At 38.7% G+C, this 23604-nt stretch overlaps 2 protein-coding genes across 3 annotated transcripts in view; one reads left to right on the top strand and one right to left on the bottom strand.

Moving 5' to 3' along the window:
* Window positions 1–23604, bottom strand: part of LOC134800535 (inactive dipeptidyl peptidase 10) — a 460887-nt gene that overhangs the window by 195534 nt on the left and 241749 nt on the right. The gene's annotated exons all lie outside the window — the stretch shown is intronic.
* On the top strand, window positions 12233–22574 carry LOC134800647 (uncharacterized). The gene is made up of 4 exons (XM_063773130.1): window positions 12233–12238; window positions 21013–21158; window positions 21496–21541; window positions 22323–22574. The coding sequence occupies exons 1-4, from the start codon at window positions 12233–12235 to the stop codon at window positions 22572–22574; spliced, it is 450 nt and encodes a 149-aa protein (XP_063629200.1).

Genomic DNA, 23604 nt, shown 5'->3' on the forward strand with positions numbered 1-23604 from the left:
GCCTAACTTAATAAATTATTGTTTACAATACCTATCGACTTTATACCTACTTTAATGATCACACAATTTTAACGAAACAATGTTTTCAAGAAAATAATTCAATTAAGTGCGAGTCAAACTCGCGCACCGATGGTACCTACATTTTATTAAGTACATACATTATATATATATATTTTTAATTAAGTTGTAACTGACTCATCATCATCATCTCAGCCATAAGACGTCCATTGCTGAACATAGGCCTTCCCCTTGGACCTCCATTCCGGTCGGAAGCGACCCGCATCCAGCGTCTTCCGACGGCCTTAACAAGGTCGTCTGTCCATCTTGTGGGTGGACGTCCTACGCTGCGCTTGCTAGTCCGTGGTCTCCACTCGAGCACTTTTCGACACCATCGGCCATCTTCTCTGCGCGCAATGTGGCCTGCCCATATATATATATATATAACATTTTCAAGAAGTCTGGTCGCTTGTGGTGAAAAAAAAATGTATGGAGAACAGAGTGGCCAACTTTCTTAAAAATAGTTTATCTAATACTGATTCTAAAATGGTATCACACATGCTATTTACATTTCTACAAATAAAGATATGGCCTAGATGGTGTTTAAAGTGAAGTATGGTGCTAACTAGTAAAAAAGACAAAAGTGCGATTATCTCGAAAACCACGAAACTTTTACTAGACCTATAAGTGCATTTTCTGGACCAGCCTAAGCTGCCCTGTCGATTTAAATAAAGCTAGAATTATATGGTTTTCGCGCAAGGCATTTAATACACCGACCGAGTAGGTCGCACCCATCGTCAAAATCTAAACTAACTGGGGATCTATTTTAAAGTTTATTTATGTTATTTCTGTGTCAAATTTGTTGTCTGTTAGGTGACGATAAATATATCCATATTTACAGTTGATTATCCACCTTTTCCTTATTTTTATTAAAAGAAAAATGAAAAATTCATATCGATTTACTTAGACGACTACCGATTCATAAAGGTGGTGTCCGGCTAGCCCTAAAATTAAAAAAAAGACGTAGAACGTAAACGTTCGTAGTGCAATTGTTTTCCTTTGTGATTTCGATGTGCGAGACATTTTACGTTGTATTGCTGTTGTGAGTGACAGATGTCAAATAACGCAAATAAATATGCACACAGTATATGTCGGTGACTTTAGTTCGTCTACGGATCTCCTCATTTCTGATTTGATCACGCAGAGAAACTCCGAGCATAGCCCTCTCCATAGCTCGTTGAGCGACTTTGAATTCTCAGATGAGGCCGATAGTGAAAGACCACGTAACTGACTGAATAACACAAAATATTAAAAAAAATTGTCTTATACCCGCCTTATTTTGAACTCCCTGTAATCACACCCCGTATTCCGCACCCTTCACAAATAATCTGATTTAGTAAAGTTTACTAAATGTTTTTTTTTTATGATCTTGATCGCGTAATAATGTGTAAAACCCAAAATAGCATCTTAAAACGTATTAATTTTTTTATAATGTGATCTTATTAAGCATTTATATGAGAAGAGCGACAAAATTTTACGATAGTTATTTATAATTTTTTTTTCGTTTTCAATAAAGAAGGAAGTTTGAGAAAATTTTGTTAATTAACAATTGCCTAAATAACTTTAAGATAATTTTCTACAAGTAGTACATTTGTTGACATGTTTTAAATACACCATAATTTTTTTTAAATTTTCAATGAATATTTAATACCTTTAAAATTATATTGAATGTTACGTAATCGCTTTTTCACGCCGAAAATGAGGCGTGGAGGACTGTGTTCAGGGTTGAATAAAAAGTATAAATAATGGAGATACAGTCCTGCAAGCATATAATGTTGTATTGGAAATATCCTCCTCTTTAATAATATTAACTAGATTTTGCCCTGTGCGCGGGGCCCGAGGGCCCCGCGGTACGCGTGTTGTTTGCTGTTGGTGCTGTTGTTGACGTGTTGTTGTTGCTGTTGTTTGTGCTGTTGTAACTATTAACCTAACCCACTTTTCTGGTAGCAGTCCGTTTCTGTAGGGTTCGCAGTTCTAACCTAACCTAACCCACTTTTCTGGTAGCAGTCCGTTCCTGTGAGGGTCGCAGTTCTAACCTAACCTAACCCACTTTTCTGGTAGCAGTCCGTTTCTGTGAGGGCCGCATTTCTAACCTAACCTAACCCACTTTTCTGGTAGCAGTCTGTTCGTGTGAGGGTCGCAGTTCTAACATAACCTAACCCACATTGTTGGTAGCAGTCCATTCCTGCTGTTGTTATTGTTGTGTAGTAGTTTGTTTTCCAAAGGGAAAAATAAATAAAGTTGTACTTTTGATAGAAAGAAAAGATCCGCATGCGAGAACTTCATTCCCGCAGCTCGGCCTTCGGCCTCGCGTGCTTGGGAAATCGTAACTTTTCCTATTGGGTAGTGTTTCAGCTCCAACTTCCTCCTCACGTGTGACGCTTCGGGCCTTCGGCCCAACGCGGAGCTCGGCCTTCGGCCTTCGCGAGCCTTGACGCTTCGCCGTCGGGCCTTCGGCCCGCCGGCTCCGCTTATCAAGAAAGTTGACTTTGTAGGACGTTTGGAGGAACGGCATTCACGCAGCTCGGCCTTCGGCCTCGCGGTTTGGGAGTCGGGGTGTAGGCTCCGGGCCTTCGGCCATCCACTGGGGTCGGCCTTTGGCCTCCCTGCCTGAAGCTCGCCCTTCGGGCTCGCTTAACACACTTTTTGTATAGGATTTTGCTTTGTTCGTCATTCCCGCAGCTCGGCCTTCGGCCTCGCCCAAAATTACTGGGGGTGGAGCATGCTTGGACATTCGAGATAAAGCTCCGGGTCTGACGGCCCTCCGCGGGGTCGGCCTTCGGCCTCCCAGCCTGAAGCTCGCCCTTCGGGCTCGCCTAACCTACTTGGAAATTTGAATTTGGCCCGTGTCCGCCGCCATTTTGGATTTTTCCAAAAATTTTTTTTCACATGGTAATTTTGGGCCCCCAAGCTCGCCGCATGTCAAATCTCAGCGCGCTCGGACCAACTTGAAAAAAATTTAAAAAAAGTCGGGCTGTTTGAAAATTTTTAAATGCAGTTTGTTTTGTCTTGGGGCCCTCTATGACATTTGGTCGAGCACCCCCCACCCATCTCGCACCGTTTAAAAGTTGCCATACAAAATTAAAATGACCATTATTTCCGCCATCTTAGATTTTTTCCAAAAAATTTTTTTTTCATAGGAATCTAGAGGTCTCCATCTTTTGCCATGCCAAATCTCAGCGCGCTCGGACCAACTTGAAAAAAATAAAAAATAAAGTCGGCCATTTTGAAAAAATTTAAACGCAGTTTGTTTTGTCTTGGGGCCCTCTATGACATTTGGTCGAGCACCCCCCACCCATCTCGCACCGTAATATGAATACTTTTTGAGATATTGGGGAAATTAAAGATCTCTACTTTTTCCCCCTTTTTTTGCTTATAACTTTTGATATTTTGTGTGTACTACTATACGCTTCGAATGCATTTTTCTAGGCATTATGACGAATCTAATGAGGTATCACACGTATTTTTAGGAGTATTATCTCTATTTTTCACCGTGTTTAGTTTCTCGAACAAGACTAATACAACCAAGCGCAAGATGAACTGCCTGTAGGCACCTTGAACTCTCAATTATATTTAATTCATGTCGACCGTGGTCAAATATTAAAATTAGTGATATGTATTTAGTTCTTAAATAATTGTATTGCGATATGCCTATTAGGGTAATTTTTTCAATTATTTCAATTTGACATTTTATAGTTATTTAAATTTATGATTATGATGATGAATTTGCACGCTTGACGGGCGTGGCGCGTTGTCGCAGGAGATCTAAGGTCCCGTTTTCTAAGGGGACCTTGCATTTTGGAGACAAAGCAAACCGCTTGGAACAGGTGTTCCTGGGGGTGACCTGAGCTGATTAAGCCCGGTTGCCAAGAGGTTCCCCCCAGTAGGTGGGCAGGGGAGGGGGGGTAAAAGTGCCTCCGGCGCGCCTCACTCTAAGCTTTATATCTGCATACATCTTGCAACTATATCAAGTTTGGTGTCATTTTCGTATAATTCGAGGATGAAGAAATCATTTCTGTGACTAAATTTTCACTCACCCATACAAAAAATTCGAAAAATTCAAAATTCAAAAAAAATCTTTAGATTTTTTTTTTGAAAATCCTCTACAAAATGTATACTATGAGGATTTGCTCTAGAAAAAAAATACCTGTGAATAGCCCAGTTCTCCTACTATACAGAATAGTAAATTTGTCAATCATTTTTTTTCATAACTCTGTTAAAAAAAATGTTTTGTGTCGCGCGGCGTACTTGCATTGTAAGAGTGGTATGCAACGTTTAGGATTTTTAAGTATGTTTAGATGATTTCTGATAAGTTGTTATTCTTCTGGTGGTAGATTACATCAATAAATTACTTCTGGACGTGATATATATACAAATATAAATTAAATATATAAATAAAGATGTTGGGAAAACTTTCGCTAATAGAGTTAAGTATTATAAATGTGATAAAATTAACATAGGAGATGTTTGACAAAAAATGCGGGTTAAAATAAGATATTATATTGTTCGTAATTGCCATTACATGCCCATGGGACTGTGCATTTTAGGTTTTTTTTAACGCAGTTGCACCTCCTTGCGCATTTTGTTTTGCAGCGGCAACGAATAAGCTCTAAACAAGCAGCAACCGCCGCAGGTAGGCTTGTCCATATGGGCTCCCAATAACCTTGTTGTTTGGACCAGCCCCAGTCAGCAGGGCATGGTGGCTGTTGCTGAGGGGCTATAATCTGTCCCCAAACATAGACCAAATCGCGCCGTGCGCCAAAAACCGCCGTGTCGCCGAAATAATTTTCAACCAGGTTGACAAGGTGCAGAAAACCCTAGAGGCAAAGCAAACAGCTCTATGTGCGTTCCTTGATGTTGAAGGTGCTTTCGACAATACGCCCACAGAGACCATACTCAATGGTATGAAATCAAAGGGAGTAGACGAAACCACCAGATGGGTACATAGCATGGTCTCAAACAGAGTAGCCACTCTGACCATCAATACTATATATAGAGCATGAATTTTATACCACTAAAGGGTACCTACAAGGAGGCGTTTTATCCCCACTATTATGGACCCTAGCAGTGGACAAACTTCTTGCAATCATGTCAGACCAAGACTTTGATACACAAGGATATGCCGACGACCTTGTAGTCATCGTCAAAGGCCCTTGCCTCAACACAATATCCAACCTAATGCAAGGAGCTCTAAACACAATATTCAAATGGTGTAGAGAAAATGACTTGTCCATTAATCCGAGCAAGACTGTAATAGCCATTTAACCATTCACAAGGAAACGGAAGCTCGATAAACTCACAAAACCAAGACTTAATGGACAAATAATACCGTTCTCGGCAGAGGTCAAGTATCTAGGGGTCACCTTTGACCAAAAGTTAACTTGGAACCCTCACCTGAGAAACATTATAGAAAAAGTGAAAATGGCCATGTGGTCATGCTGTCGAATGGCAGGAGCAAGATGGGGCTTAAGATCCAAATTGTTACTTAAGTGGTTATACACAGCGGCCTCCGCATTCTGGTGTAACAAAACCAGCCAAAAGACAGCAATAGACACTCTAAACAGCCTGCAACGCACGGCTTGTTTAACAGTAACAGGCGCCTACTCCTCGACACCGGGAGCGGCCCTAGATGCACTGCTGGACATCATACCACTCCACTTGCAGGTGCAAAAGGAGGCCAAGCAGTGCGTCTACAGAATATGCACGCTAAACAGGCCAAAATGGCGCTCTCACGCATTAACCAATCTAAAGGCCTGGGTTTTTGCGAATAGAGCCCTTAGCATGCCCACTGATGACGCTCACACCGAATGTCATCTCACCAAACTATACACAGTAGAAATACCTCCTAGAGACAAATGGATCAACAGCCAAATGTACGTCGAAGAGGGAAGCCACATCTGGTATACAGATGCTTCCAAGAAAGGCAATGATGTAGGATGTGGGATCTATGGTGAGAGATTTAAGCTCAGAGCTAGCGTCAGCATGGGCACATTGGCCTCAATCTTCCAGGCAGAAGTCTTCGCCGTCAACAAATGTGCGGAGATCAACCTGGATAGAAACCTAAGGCACCAGCTTATCTACATCAACTCAGACAGCCAAGCTGCTCCGCTGGCACTAGAATCCCTTGAGTCAAACTCAAAACTAGTCCAGAACTGTAAAACAAACCTAAATGCACTGGTTTACTCCAACAAAGTTACACTTAGATGGGTACCAGGGCACTCCGACATTAACGGAAACGAAGAAGCGGACGAACTTGCTAGAAAGGGCGCAGACACACCCCTGGTCGGCCCAGAACCCTTCTGTGGAAGCATAAAACGAGATGCATATTCTCTGCTCAGCAACTTAGAAAAAACGAGAGCAATCGATTGGTGGAAGTTCGTTAAAGGACAAGAACACTCGAAAGCTCTGATCAAAGGGTTCAACAGCAAAACTGCAAAGGAGCTTTTAAGACTCAAAAGGCACAAAACCTGCGTGGTGACCAGAATACTGACTGGACACTGCAAGTTGAACAAACATATATGTTTCAAATTGGCAAGAAACAAGATGCGACATGCAGGCTCTGTCAGGAGTCAGAGGAGACTGCAATGCACATTCTCTGTTCTTGTGGACTACTAATGTCAAAAAGAAATACCTACCTAGGGCGACACGTAGTGCAACCCTATGAGGTACAAAACATTACGGCCCAAAGAATCTGGAACTTTCTGGATGCAACGGGCATTAGTAATGAACTTAAAGGGCCGTCACAATAGATCAATGCTGGTCAATGCGACACTCAAAGGCCCACAACACAACAATAATAATAATAATGTCCCGCGGGGGCAGCTTGTGGCGAGCTGACAGTGAGTGACGACACCGCGGACCCCTATTCCAGAGGGCCCTGTCATCTGGCCCTCGCCTCTGTGCTTGCCTTGATTGGCCGGCCAGAATGGAGTCGCAAGAGCGGGACCTATGCTCCAGGATCGAAGTGTAAAATGTCATAACGCCGGCGGCCTGCTGAACGGATTACCGGGATCTGGCTACCGCAGACTCACCTCTCGACAACCTCACAGCCACTCCAAAGTGTTGCCCTGTTGTCGCACTGTGTGTGCGGCCATTGCGGAGCCCACTCAATGAGTTGGCGAGTCACCACCTGTCATTTACAATTTTGAGACTGATTGTCACGGCAGGTGTCCGCTAGTCTCTCCCATAGCCCATTATCCAGTCCATCCAACTTTCAAATCTATAGCCCATGACCTTAGTTCCCATCGCAGCACAAAAATGCTGCACTGTAATAGTCTTTGCACCTGGCGGGGACCATCTCCGGATGTATCACATTGTGCGTTCGGGGATAGTATCCACCACATGTATCCCTTGCTTTTAGATTAACGTGCCTTAAAGGGCCTCTGCGCTGTTGGCTTCGTCCCCACGTACGCCTCCCAAAGGTCCGGAACCCCATGGTCCCGAGATATGGAAAAGACATGCAAATAATAATGTTAATTTTATCACATTTATAATACTTAACTCTGTTGGCGAAAGTTTTCCCAACATCTTTATTTATATATTTAATTTATATTTGTATATATATCACGTCCAGAAGTAATTTATTAATGTAATCTACAACCAGAAGAATAACAACTTATCAGAAATCATCTAAACATACTTAAAAATCCTAAACGCTGCATACCGCTCTTACAATGCAGGTACGCCGCGCGACACAAAACATTTTTTTATAACAGAGTTATGAAAAAAATTGTTTGACAAGTTTATTTTTCTGTATAGTAGGATAACTGGGCTATTCACAGGTATTTTTTTTCTAGAGCAAATCCTCATAGTTAAAATTTTTTAGAGGATTTACGAAAAAAAAATTAAAAGTTTTTTTTTTTAATTTTGAATTTCTCGAATTTTTTGTATGAGTGAGTAAAAATTTAGTCACAGAACTGAATTCTTCATCCTCGAATTACACGAAAAAGACACCAAACTTGATATAGTTGCGAGATGTATGCAGATATAAAGCTTAGAGTGAGGCGCGCCGGAGGCACTTTTACCCCCCCTCCCCTGCCCACCTGCTGGGAGGAACCTCTTGGCAACCGGGCTTAATCAGCTCAGATCACCCCCAGGAACACCTGTTCCAAGCGGTTTGCTTTGTCTCCAAAATGCAAGGTGGTGGACCTTAGATCTCCTTGCGATCCAAAGCCGGGCGCCTTCGGCACCCTCAAACTAAAAGCGTAACACTATACATATATTGTAACATCCCCATACTGTATCAATCCAAATAAATAATTTCTGATTTTCAAAGGAGTCAAAGAGCACGAAGGAATATAATCATTTTGCAGATCGGACGTAGGTATATCAGTAAAGGTGAAATACTGTAAATATATCATACTTACATACTCACAATTATATTATCTAGGAATATAATATTATTTACCTACATTGAAATTGGTTGCTGACCTAGTGAAAATACTGAAATATTTTAACTGTTGATGTAGGAAAGCTAGGCGCTTTCAAGCACCTCGTAAAGTATTAGATGCTTCTGTTATCAGAAAGTGTGTTTTTATAGCACTTAGTGACTTTTTCTTACGTTTCATATGCTTTGTTTCCCATTGTTTGTAAATGGTAAAATCACGTGACCGCGCGGAACATACTGACGCAGGTCCGTCCTCTACAAGCGCTGCCGCGCGACTGAAGAGGGCGTAAGTGCGTTCGCGAGTGATGGCGGTTGCGGATTTAGTAGGTATTGAAACATAGAAATTATTTTAATGATGTTACCGAGACAAAGTGATCCAAATCATCTAGATTATCTTATTACCTATACATTTATGTAACAAACAAGTCAAAAAAGTTTGTATTGTAGCTCTGAGATTGATTTATTGTTAAAAAAAGGCGTAACTTTGGAATTTTTTTCTATCGAGCAAAGTTTATCTAATCATGTTTTTGAGATCCAAAACATATCTGCCAGATCCTTAAGTATAAGATATATTTTTTTCACAATTTTAAAACATTGTTTCTTATATTTCCGATGGATTCAAAAAACTGGTTCGCTTAGCTCGTACGGGAAAAGCACGCCTTAAATCTCAAACCTAACAGTGCGATAGTTTTTCCGTAAAGTGTATCACAAGAATGCATAGTATGTATGTATGTATGTATGTATTTACTTTATTGTACATAGAAATATAAACACGAGAAACACAGTTACAGAGTCAATTAAATACAACAAAGGCGAACTTATCCCTGAATGGGATCTCTTCCATAGTTTGTCGAATATTGATAGGGCTCGCTTCGCTCGCCCTAATAATCTTGAGCGCTTAACAGAATCGAAATAGACGACAACTTCTTTAAAACTATTATAGAAGGCAAGGTAAAAGGAAAGAGAGGCAAGGTAAAAGGAAAGAGAGGCAAGGGCAGACCAAGACGTAGCTACGTAGACCAAATTAAAGAAAAAGCTGGAGTTGTGTTGTATCAAGAGGTCAAGGATATGGCATACGAGGGGGAAATACTTTACTGACCAGAGAACACCTATTAAATTGTAGAAGAAGATTTAAACTGTTTAAGAAATCCCTGACTTTGCGTCCCCTAAATGGCTTGTTGCTTTTACGGCAGATATCTCAGCCCTGAGTGCTTCATTATTTACGATGCCACTCGGCCTTGCTCAAGAAACTACTATGTATTCATTTATTACATTATGTATGGAGCATAACAATGTCAATTTTTTTATCAGTAACTATAGTAAATTCTGGTAGCTATTAAGGTCCACATCAGACAGGTATGATCGAAATTTTAAGAGCGTTTACAACGTGTATTCATAATAGTTACATTAGACACAGTAGGTACTAAATTCAGAAGTGTATTTAATAGAAAAGATGTGTTAAACTAAATGGTAATGTGTACAAAAAAGCCTAATAGTATTACTATACATAGACAAAATAATTGAGATCTAAACGGGTCCCACGTTAGTTAGATATATTCAGATATGCCGATAACAGGATAGATGGAATCGCAGGACTCGACTGTAAAAAAAAAGTAACAACTTTAAAACAAATATCGAGAACTTCATATTTTATGGAATCGGTACGGTTAAAAAGTAAGAGCCCTAAAGTGTTGTTGGAAGCGCCGGCTCACCGCGCAAGATTAACAATTCCTCTCAGACTCCAGCAGATTTCAGACGGTACCCCACAAGGGACCGGAAGAGGATATCCGGAAGCGGTCCGCGGCTTCCTAGAATGTGCTGTAAATTTGAGGTCTGGCGTGGGCATGCATAAGATGACGCGATAATGACGAAAACTACGTAAGTTGAGAGTTTCTTTTAAAGACATCAAATGAGCCAAAGCCAATAGGTAGTATAATGGGTTAATGGGTAATAGATATGAGCGCCGCGCCGGCGCGCCGCCGCCGCCGACAAAATTTACGCGCCGCCGCCGCCGACGCTGCGCTATCGGCGTGGCATCGGCGTGACCTTGTTAGATACTACATACTACTACTTTCAGAATCAGATAATATATATTTTATCTAGTTTAGATCTTTAACGGCGCCAGTCTGAATAGCTTATAGACATTCAAAAGGTATTTTAGGTCCATATAATTCTAAAATATCGATGGTAAATTCAAACTTTTCTGTTTGGTAACCGCGCTACTAGTGTAAGAGCAACGAAATGACTAATTTTGCCAGCTGGCTAGCTCATCCGTCATTCACCGCGAATTCAATTATTGCAAGCATGGTTTAAATGTCTTAAAAAGGTGTAAAAGGGGGTTAATTTCAGATATTAAGCGTTTTCACGCCCAAAGGTCCGGCCGTTGGCTTTGCACGGAAGGCATCGGAAACGGAATCAGGTCTCATTTTAAGCTTGGCCATTGTTCAAATTTCAAGCTTTGCTCTCTCGCAGACCAATCTTTGGCCTCGCATCGCTCGCATAGAAGTAAGCCGCTATCTGAACCTGCAAGTTTTCGGCCCTGTTTGGAGCGTAACTTTTGGCCTCGCTTTTAAAATGCTTGGTTCTTCTCCAATCTTAGCTCCACTGCAGCACGGCCTTTGGCCTCGCACGAATGCACCTACAGGAGAGCCCCAGAGGTCTTTAACACTGTGGCCACGGTCTTTATCGGCCTTTGGTCTTGCTTACACTGGACCAATTCCAAGCTCTGCCCTCTTGCAGCTTGGCCTTCGGCCTCGCACAGAAGCGCGCCGTATCGGCACTCCGCGCATTCGGCCGTCAGCCAAGCTCACACACTTGGCGTTCGATTCTAAGCTGTATGGCCTCGGATGGGAAGGCGTCGGAATCTGGTCTTCGGTGTTAGGTGGAGCTCGGCCTTGGGCCTCACTTTTTGACATAAACCGGTTTGTTGGGTCGATATTGGTTAATAACGGAGCTTGATTTTCCTCACTTCGGCTCTTTGGACAGTCGACCAGATGTTTCCCTGATACAGTCAATCCGCTACTTTTTACTTAGCACAATAGATAAGGGCCTCGCAAAGATCTTCCGGCCAGGGCCTCGCCAAGATTAAGACCGCCTCTGATGCCGCTCGATACCGTTTATACTATATAAAACTTTTTTCGTACCTCTATTCGATAAATTTTGCTTGCAATTGAAAAATGCACTTATTTTATAACTTTCTTACAGCAAAAACGTGTAAATTCGGTAAAATTTTGGTTTGAATTCTTTTTTCATTAATCAAAGGTGTTTCAAGGCCACGCCGCCGATTCGCCGCCGCCGCCGACCGATTTTGACCGGCGCGCCGCCGCCGGCTAAATGCCTATCGGCGCTCATATCTAATGGGTAAACCTAAGTACTTATATATTTCTCAAATGATCTCTCACTTTTTAAGGTAGGTAGTATTTGTGATTTTGTTTATATGACTTGGCTTTTATGATTCCCTTAACTGATTTGTGCCTATTGTACCTACTTATTGTACTTATAGTAGAGCGGCCAGGGAAAGAAAAGTCTTCTAGAAATCGGTTTTCGCTCATGTCGTCTCGGATATGGGTGAATATGGTATCGATGCATTCAGTGTATAACGAAAACTAACCAATTAGTGCACACACTAGCAAACGGTAGTTTGTGCATTAATTAAGTCTAAATATAATATTATTATTAGTTTTGTTTTTGTGCATATCTATTTTATGAGTGTAATTTTCTTCGTAATCTGTAAAATATTCTAGTCTATCTCTATCTTCATCTTTATCTGTGTACTAAAATGAGATCACCATGGATGTAAGGATCACAACAAACTATTTTCCGCACCTAAATAATTTCATATTCTTGTTTAACCCTTTATAAGGCCCCAGTTATACAGATATGCTACGTGAAAGTTAAATACACTACCATGTTTGTAATGTACTGGGGAACACATCTACGGCAAAAAAAAAAAAGAAATCATTAAGAAAAACATGTGGTCAATATATGCACTCAGCCTGTTAGTGCACTTGAGTTTTCAGATGATCTGTTTCCAATACACATATTCATTGACATTGACATAACAAACATAAGGTGCTCTGTACAGACTGGCGTTTAATTGACTACATACGGTAAATCGAACATTATTGTGTATCTTGTAGTGGGTAGGATTAATATACGAATATCACTGAAAAAATTATAATCTGTGGCCCGTTTCACGATACAATTTACAAGCGGAAGTCTCTTTCTATCAAGGAGTTAGAAAGAGACTTCCGCATAAAGTTCTAATTACGATACTTATCGATATAGCATGTAACCTTTTATAATTTTATTAATCTTAAAGTGGCAAATGATACACTTTCCTGACACTACAAACAACGTAGTACAGTTATTTCAATTCACGATGGAGAGTGGATTTATCAAAATTAGACCTTGTCATCATACCAATAAGAGTCTCGCCACTCGCCATCGTGAATTGCAAGAGCTCTAATTCAAATTATTAGATACAGCGACGTGTATATTTTTAATAGTATAATGGAAACAATGACGATAGCTTGCTTCCCTTGACAGGCATAGTGCATAAATTGACCACATACTATAAATTAATTAATTACACTAAAATTAAATACTGACCGAAAAAGTATGAATGAGGAAAGAAAGCCTGATGTACTCGCTATATAATACCATTATCGTTAAATAAAAAGAGGATGTTCTTCTCCGTAAATGTTTATTAACTAAGTGGTTTCCAAATCGTCTCTGCCTTATAAAGGGTTAACGTATACTCGTGTAATTATTTGTAAATATTGATCACCAAATCATTAAAGTGCATACCAATAATTGACCTTACCCGAAATAAATGCAGATCACCATGGAACTGAAAGTCACAACAAGTTATTTTCAGCAACAAACCAATTACTATAAATTAAAATAAACTTTCAGAGCAGACAATGTGGGAAACGGGGCTTCAGTTGCTCTTGACGCGTCAGCCTTTACACTCATACTAAGAGTTAAACACGTTATGCTAAATGTAGTTTTCGATTCAAAGAGTGTATCTAGAAAAATCTTCGTTTTTGTGCTCTCCTTAAAATTGTTCATGATTATTAGGTTAATATTAGGATTTTATCAAAACGTCACAGAAAACTTAAACATGACGCGCTTTTTAACTGCTTACAATATACTGATAAACACTTTTATTCCTCTCTTTATGCTGTGGAATATACCTTCGCATTCTTCTTTCTACTTTACAAATTACTGCGAAATATTCGAGCACTATGTACTAGTTCTGACATCTATTATTACTCACGAGGAATATTTCGCCAATTATATGTCAGACATGCACCGAGTTGAAGCTACGATGCGTCTTCCTCCATATATTGGGGATGAAACTCTTCTAACAAGATTCGTGAATCTGTTGATATATTCTAGAATATCATCAGTCTTCATCACATGCGTTCTTTTTTTCACTGAGAACCTATACCAGTATATTTTACCTGTCCTCACGGGCATGTTTGTCTATTACAGCAAAGACATAGCTATGATACCTGTTATTATCATGTTGGAAATATTTAGAAACCGATTGAAATTGCTAAGACATTCAGCCGAGCAATGCTTACGAGACGAGCAGTTTCATAAGGAGAATATTCGTTTGAAATTATCGAAAATAAAGAAAATCGTATATGTTTACAAAAATCTCTACAATGTAATAGAATCGAAGTTTAGTGTACTGAAATTCATGGTAAGGTTTTTATTTAATTTCACTATAGCAGACTATTGCCAAAAACACATGAAGTATAGAAATAGCACATTACTACAGAGGCCACAAGGGGACAATAGTTATTTGTACAACAAGAGATCAAAGTTTGATATTTCTTCGAGTGCTTATTTTGAGTCCCGTGCAAGCGAAAGATTCTATAATAGATTCACGAGCGTAGCGAGTGAATCTAATTTAGAATCTTGAGCGTAGTAAGGGATTCAAAAGCGCACGAGATGTAAATAACTTTGATCTCGTGTAGTACACAAAATTTTTCACCCTAAGCAGTGAGAACATACCTAGAGGGACAGAGATAATAGAACCCAAGTATATCGAACTTGTATTAGACCCCGCATGTTGAAATGACATTTGACTATAAAGATCACTTGAATGACATTTGAGACAAAATTACTTAGTGAGCAAAATCGCATTTTGCTCACTGTTTTTAAGAAGCAAAGTACCCTTGTTCGAGCTGCTGAGGTGAAAAAGGGGTTGCCGGCCGAAGACATATAGACGGCCGAGCGAAGCGAGGCCGGATAGGTCTGAGGCGGGCAACCCCATATTCCCGCCGAGGTATGTATAGTGCTTTTTCTCAAACATGCAATGAAATAATAATAAAAATGGATGATGATGATTGTTTCATGTCCTAATGTGATAGGTTGTTCAGTGCGTGGGATTCCTATGGGGAACGAAAATTTTATTATTTTTGCGCTACGACGCACGGTTTAGGAGATACAGCCCTATAAATATTTTTCTTTCTTTTTTTTCTTTTTTTTTTCTTTTTTGTGTTTTTTAAATATGACTTAAGGGTTTCATAAAGGGGAACGAAAATTTGATTATTTTTGCGCTACGACGTACGGTTTAGGAGATACAGCCTTATAAAGTTTTTTTTTGTATTTTTTTTTCTCTTTTTTGTGTTTTTTTTTTAATATTAATAAGGGGTTTCTTACAGAGGAATGAACATTTTATTATTTTTGCGCTACGATGTACGGTTTAGGAAATACAGCCTTATAAAGTTTTTTTTTGTTATTTTTTTTCTTTTTTGTGTTTTTTTTTAAATATTAATTAGGGGTTTCTTACAGAGGAACGAACATTTTATTATTTTTGCGCTGCGACGCACGGTTTAGGAGATACAGCCCTATAAAAATTTTTCTTTGTCTTTTTTCTTTTTTTTTCTTTTTTTGTGTTTTTTTAAATATGACTTAAGGGTTTCACAAAGGGGTACGAAAATTTGATTATTTTTGCGCTATGACGTACGGTTTAGGAGATACAGCCTTATAAAGATATTTTTGTAATTTTTTTTCTCTTTTTTGTGTTTTTTTTTTAAATATTAATTAGGGGTTCCTTACAGAGGAACGAACATTTTATTATTTTTGCGCTACGACGTACGGTTTAGGAGATACAGCCCTATAAAGATATAAAAAAAAAGAAATCGTACCATAAACCAAATACTGCCTATATTTTTTTTAAGTGGTAACCATCGCACCGCACCGCGACCATGGAGCGTCGCACCCATAAGTGAGAGCGAGAAAGCGAAACAAATATCTCTTTCTCGCTTTCACCCATGGGTGCGACGCTCCGAGGCCGCGGCGCGGTGCGACAGTGTGTTACAACTTTAATGGCTGAATGCCACGATGGTGTGTCACAAATATCTGTGAAATGGAAATTAAAAAAGAGGACTTTGCCGGCCTAGGCCTGCAAGATTTGTATGAAATTCCATTAACGACCTCTTGTCCTAGCCGCACCTGAAACGTCATACTTCGCAGCCTATTATAAGGAACATAACATCAATATTTCATTGCATGTTTGAGAAAAGTATTTTTCATTTCACAGATATTTGTGACACAGCATCGTGGCATTCATCCATTAAAAAAAACTAGAGGCAGTATTTGCTTTATGGTTCGTAATGACACTCTGCCACTACGCCTATAAAAAAAAAACAAAAAACAATGTTTGCTATAATTTGCAGTTTTATTTGTATAAAATCAACATGAACTTAATAAATAATACATTCTATAATTTTATAATTTTAAATTATAAACTACACAAATAAAAACATTTAAAATATTTCATCTAAACTTTAGCGGTAAAAAGGTCTACTCAAACACGCGTAGTTATATTTTTTAAATTGTTATGGAGGTAAAGTTGAAAAATATTCATTCTGTTTTATTGGATTTATGGTGCGTTGTTGATTTTTTTACTTTAATATGAGTTCCGACGAAATAATGAAATTAATATTAATTGTAATCGTAGGTGTTGGAATGGGCAGCGTAAGCAGAATTGATTTTAATAACTTGCTGCCTCTGCCGCCAAGTCAAAGACGAAGTATGTATATGGTTGCTTATGGCAATTTTATTATTTGAGAAACTAAGAAAAATGGCTTACAGTTTATTAGAAACAGTTTTGTGGCATATTTTAATGGAATGTAACTACAAATTCGTCAACACTGTGGATATTATACTTATTTACTCCATGCATAAAGCAACGATGTATGTGAAACATGATATCAACATGAAAGACTATGTAAACTTATGTGACGAAAACGACAGTCAGACGGATACAAGGCGAAAAAATCAAAGATACATGAAAATATACGGGTAGTAAAAATACACGACTCGTGTAAAACATACGCGTGATAATGATATAGGTACGTGTTGGTTATATTTTGGGTGTAGGTTACTTTTAGTTTTTTCTATAAATAAAACTTGGGTTTCGTGGATCTTTTATTTTATTTATTTCATTGCATGTTTGAGAAAAGCACTATACATACCTCGGCGGGAAATGGGGTTGCCCGCGCTCAGTCCTATTCGGCCTCGCTTCGCTCGGCCATCTATATGTCTTCGGCCGGCAACCCCTTTCGTCCCGGCCTCTGTAGTAATGTACTATTTCACCACACCAACTAGTAAAGGCACTCTTGATTGTTCAAAAACTGATAAGAAATTAGCACTTTATTCACATGTAAGGCAAAGTAATAAAATGCAAATTTTAAGTTGTTTTCTTATGTTCGCTGCAAGAATTGACTTTTAAATTATGATTTTGAATGATAAAAATTGAATAACATTCATTTTGAATATATTTGCTTTGATTTTGTTTGATTTTTTACAGTTAGTATTTTCCTTGTGTTGGTGTGGTGAAAAATTTTGTGTTTCACGCGGTGGCAAAATTTGTTTAACCCGCGTGCCTTGAAAACATTCAAACAACATTTTTCGAACCATTCGCTACGCTCGTGGTTCAATTTTGGAATCTTTCGCTTGCTCGGGTATCAATATTAGCACGAGAGCTTAAACAACTACTTTGCCTCCTTATAAAACTAGTGGCTCTGTGAGCTGTAGACCTCGCGAGCAGAGTTTAAAACTGAATAAATGTATGGTTCCGTTGTTTTGAAGAATTTAGAGAATCTAATTTGACCATAAAAACTTAACTATCAATTGCTTACAAAATTCGGGAATTGGTTTAGATATGCGACCTGTAGAGTAGAACATATGGACATACGAAACAATTTTTGGCTAACAGGCCAATTCAAACTTACACTGATATCAGAAAGACATCTAACTGATGTCATTTAGTTATCGTGCATTTCACTCGTTCTTGTCCGTACGTGTATTGGCGCAAGCGAGACGCACGATGACTACTAAATAACATGATAAAAATATCATCCCGATGTCAGTGTACGGTCGATGCCCCTTAAGTATACACGTCGCTATACTAATTGTATAGAAAAGTGGATAGAGTTAGACCAAGAAAAGTCTGCAGAGATTTTGACAGCACACGCAGTGCCAATGTTATTTGTGCCAGTGTCAAAATCTCTGCAGACTTTTCTTGGTCTAACTCTACCTATGTTAGGAAACCAACATTACATTTGAATTAACCTGTAAACTGCAACTAAGAAGCTTCGTGCGCGAGTGTGGCCCATAATTTCCGAAAATCATTTTTTCTTCGAGGCAATTACTCCGTTCTCATATTTTGCGTTGCCCATAATTTCCCGAAATCATTCATTCTCGGTAGCAATTACTCCGTTCCCATATTTTCCCAATGGTTTTCTTCCGCAATCACCTATTTTTAATATTTTTAAATTAATCTTTTCCTTATAGTTTTCGTTCTTTTAAATATCTAGGATAATATTTTCTTGTTACTGTATGTTAATAGTGTAGTAATTATATTTGTTACTTGTAGGTATTTCACATACAACAAATATCAAAAACACTAAAATTAAAACATAATCTAAAAAACTACAAGTAAAAAACCAAACGCTGTCAGCCAATAACTCTAACCATACCTATCTCTGGGAGCAGATTCGTTTTTAGGGTCATCAAAAAAAAATAACCCTAACCTACCTATCTCTGGGAGCAGTTTCGTTTTTAGGGTCATCAAAAATAAATAACCCTAACCTACCTATCTCTGGGAGCAGTTTCGTTTATAGGGTCATCAAAAAAAAATAACCCTAACCTACCTATTTGAAAAAAACCTGGTTATTTTTACCACTAGCATTAAAAAAAAGAGAAAATATGGAGATAGAGAATATTTAGTTAGTGAAAAAAAACCTACTGGTTATTTTAACTACTGGGATTAAAAAGAAAAGGGAATAAATTGAGAAAAGGAAAATTTAGTTTTTGAAAAATGTACACGAAAAATTAAATAAAGCGAAGAAATTCCACTGGAAAAAAATGAGAACGGAGTAATTGCCTCGAAGAAAAAATGATTTGCGGAAATTATGGGCCATTTTAGCGAGGCGATCCAAATTAAAAGGCTCAAAGTCTAACTAACATTATTGTTAGTCAGACTTTGAGCCCGGGAAAGCGCAACGTACGAGCAACCTACAGCTAGTTCTAGCCCTAGGCAATGTTAACCCCTGCGATTTATGGATGATGACCGCCCATGCTATAAACGTAAGTGGAAATTGACTCCTGGAACAGCCATGCCCTTGAACTAAAACCGCTAAAAAAATGTTCAAACAAAAACTCAAACGAATACGCTTACCTCGCGCTTCGCGCTCGCTTGATCAATCAGCAATACGATGTTTAAGTGCAAAAAAATAATAAAAAAAATTGCATTTATTGGGGATCGAACCGGGTACCTATTCCCATATCCTTGCTTGTAAGCGTCTTTCCAACTGCGCTATGATAGCATTTAGATGAGCTGACGAAATTTGGTTACTTATTCTCGAGTAAGAATTTAAATATCTAATCTAAAGAGAATAAAGTGTATAGGGGACGTGCATGAACTATAGGGGGCAGCACAGGAGCCGTCAGATCTTTGGCGCGAAGCGTAGATGTGTAGTTTATGATTCCGATGTAGCCCACGAGATGGCAGAACCTACTATGCACAAGGAAACGTACTTACGAGAACGGTAGATGGTAGCACTTGCTTTGGCAATGTACATGTGCACATATGTTTCCGATTCAGGCCACAAGATGGCAGGCCCTCCAACGCGCACGGTCCCTATAGTGGGCGTGCGTGAACTATAGGGGGTAGCATAGGAGCCGTCAGATTTTTGGCGTGAGGCGTAAATGTGACGTTTATGCTTCCGATGTAGCCCACAAGATGACAGAAGGAAACGTACCTACAAGAACAGTAGATGGTAGAACTTGTTTTGGCAATGTACATGTTTCCGATTCAGGCCACAAGATGGCAGACCCTCCAACGCGCACGGTCCCTATATGTAGTAGAGGGTTATTGTCATACTAAATTTTGTAGTCACAGTAAATTTACTGCCATCTTTCGATACAGGATTAAAATGAAAATGAAAAAAAAATATCAATGAATGTATGTATATATGTATGGATAAATGATTTTTTTTATTTTTAGAACGCCATATGATTTTGACCCATGTTCTTTTACTGATATGAGTAAAAATTGTTAAATATAAAATGGTGTCGCCATCTAGACGAGCATAGGCCAAAGGTATGGCGCCGTATATTCAAGAATCAAATTTTCTTTAAAGCGCAAAAAGCCATCATCTGTTCCAAAAAATAAACGAATGCGCTTAGCCCGCGCTTGATAAATAAAAAATACGATTTTTTTTCATTTTTTCAAAATAAAAAAATAAAATAAAAAACAACAATTGATACGAAATTTAAGTATAAAAAAATACAAAAAGTTATGTAGCAGCATACAATTACTGGGGATGGAACCAGGGACCTCCCTATGCAAACAAAAAAGCGAACGTTTGCAAAATGCGCCATGATAGTTCTTACTAAAGCTGACGAAATTTAGCTAGTCATTCTCAAGTAAAAACTAAATATCTAAATACCGCCGAAACCAGTGATACAAATTTTCTGAATTTTTGGCCATTTAATCTATAAACATATATCAAAAAGAAAAAACTCTTATGATATCGATACGACTATTTGTTTAGGCGACAGGTATCACGACTCCGCCATTTTTAAAAATTTCCAAAAACCGGATTGACAAAAAAATTTTATTTAGTCATAGAATCTGGTCACAAAATTTCATGAGAATCGGTTAAGAATTGCGACCTGTAGAGGAGAACATCCGGACATACGAAAGCAAAATGCCCGAGTCAAAACGTAGACCTTCGCTTCGCTTCGGTCAACTAATAACTATTGAGTAGGTAGGTATCACAGTAAAATCTTGTCTAAGATGTACTTTATTTCAGATTGCTGTCAAATATGCAGGGGATTTTCGTATATGCATGATTTTTATCTACCACGTTTTAGACGATTTGATTAAAAAACGAGAACCCGTAAGTATTATTTTAAGACAACAATTCGGTACATGGTCTGTACATTGGCGTCAATTTGATACCAAAATCTGAATGACTTTGGTTAAGCTTCTGGCAATCAATGTAATGAATTCTTGTAATGAATTTTGTCTTCTTTAGAGGACGTTATACTACAGCGAACTCTTCCAAATACTGATCAGTGCCATGATGACCGTGTTGCCGTCGCTGCTAGCCGAAATTTCTGCTGATGAAGTTGATAAGATCAGAACCATTCTAGCTAATCAGTTATTGACAAACCCAGGTAAGTAATTTATTAATTGCTTCACCCCCTTGTTTTCCTTAAAACGGTTTGTACATCGTTTATTTGACTAAAACCTTGTACATTACATCGAAACTCTTTTGCTAGACTCTGATTAGTCCGAAATTCATACTTGGTGACAATCGCCTCCTAAGGCCCAAGGTCCTACCTAAAGTACTCATTCAGATAGATGAAATTTAAATCATATTAAATTGGAAAAGAGTGCAATTTGTTTTGTTTCGTTCAATTTTCAAACAAACCCAAAATCAACTCTATTCCCTGCACTAAAGGTTCAAATTTGTGTGGCAAATTATGGGTTTTTCATTTGTATGGCTGGCCCTTAGGAGGATAGAACATAATGTTGATCTGATGATGCCGATGGATTGGATGGTGACGATCTCCATAGGCACTTAACGAAAAACCACAATCACATCGAGTTTCAGTTTATTAAAAACGTCTAGAGAAATAACTAGTGGCTCTGTGAGCTGTAGACCTCGCGAGCAGAGCTTTAAATAACATGGTACTATAAGAGCTTTAAATATAGTAAATTAAAAAAAAAACAATACGAAATGTATGTGTAAAAAAATACAAAAAGTTATAATAATATCCCAGCATACAATTACTGAGGATCGAACCCAGACCCTCTGTGCAAACAGAAAAAGCGAACGTTTACAAACTGAGCCAAATAGTTCTTAGATGGGTTGACGAAATTTAGCTACTCCTTCTCAAATTAAAATTAGTTAAAATTAAATATCTCCATACCTTCGAAACCAGCGAAATAAATTTTCTGAATTTTTGGCCATTTAATCTATAAACATATCTCAAAAAGAAAACACTCGTATGGTACCGATACCACTATTTGTTTAGGCGCGAGCTATCACAACTCCGCCATTTAAAAAAAAAATCAAAAAACCGGACGGACAAAAATTTTTTATTTAGACATAGAATCCAGTCACAAAATTTCACGAGATTCGGTTAAGAATTACGACCTGTAGAGGAGAACATCCGGACATACAAAAGCAAAATGCTCCAGTCGAAACGTAGACCTTCGCTACGCTCCGGTCAATTAATGTATTAGCCGAAATAAAAGCATGATTGTGTCATTTTTAATTGCAACTTCTGGACAATAACAATCAAATGATTGTCATGTCAATTGTTGATAACGATTAAGACAACTATGACGACGATAAAGACATTAATGATGACGTCGACGATTATAATGACGTTAATGCTCATTGCAGAAAAGGAGGTCCGTGAAGCGCTGCAAGACTCATTGACGTACTTGCGCACGCGTCGATTCCGTTGCGTGATTTGGCGCTCCGTCGACATCGACGCGTCCACTCCGTTCTCCTTTATATCGCTGCTCACCAGCTACGTCACCGTCATGATACAGTTCATGAAGCCGCAGATTTCGAATACATAGACGGTTAACTGTGGTGATTATGGTGGTGGTCCGGGCCGGAGCTTCCGGGGTATCGTTTTCTATCCTGGAAAGCATCACGTGATCGCCTGTCATGTCATAGAAAAGTAAGCGCCGGAAGCTCCGGCCCGGACAATGCCCGGTCTAACGTGAGTCATCCTTAATAATATTCCAATGAATCGAGCACATTCGTTCGTGAGACACAATTAAATCACTAGGTACCTATTTGTATTTTAGTGTGAATCTGAACACGTTAGGATCAGTAGGTACTTACACTTGAAGTTAAATGTCACATTGGAGTGAATAAGATATGTAGTTCATTTCAAATTTAAGAATCTATTTTCAAATATTCCTAGGTACATACCTGGTCTACCCTAATCATAAAAAGTCCAAGTTTCTTTTTTATCTCGACTTGTTTAACAAATTGATAAACAGATGATCTCGACTCAATTTAAGTTTTTCCATTTAGGTCCAAACGAACATTAATCACCGCGTCGTGTGAAGACGCTCAAATTAATTAGAACTAGAGTTAGTAAACTGATGTACGTACTTATAATAATTGTTGTATAATAAATCTTGGAGCGAAGTTGTACATTTACCACCATTCATGCGATGAGGTGTTAATAAAATTATCAACCAAAAAGTCAGCGGTTTGTGCGCTGAAACTCATCCTACGCCCATTTGGTTCTTGATCGTAAATCATCAAAATTGACGCAGTTGAACTTCAGGCGGTCTAGCATGTGTTGCGTTCACGCGCACTACTCTACACACTCGGCGCGACTTCAAGTATAGACTCGCACGCGAGAACGCAAGTCATGCTAGACCGCCAGAGAACACGAAACAGAGAATTGTTTTCAAAACAGCTGCATCTTCAACGTGTCCGTATTTGGCGCATGTTTAGTACTAAAATTATAAAATAATTACCTATTTGTTCAACATCTATAGAGTCTTGTTATATCTATTTTTAATAAGTGGAAAATGTATTTAAAAAAATGTTTAGCGATTAAACAGACACATTGCTGTAAAGCCATCA

The sequence above is a fragment of the Cydia splendana genome, chromosome 20, assembly GCF_910591565.1.
Source record: "Cydia splendana chromosome 20, ilCydSple1.2, whole genome shotgun sequence".
NCBI lineage: Eukaryota > Metazoa > Arthropoda > Insecta > Lepidoptera > Tortricidae > Cydia > Cydia splendana.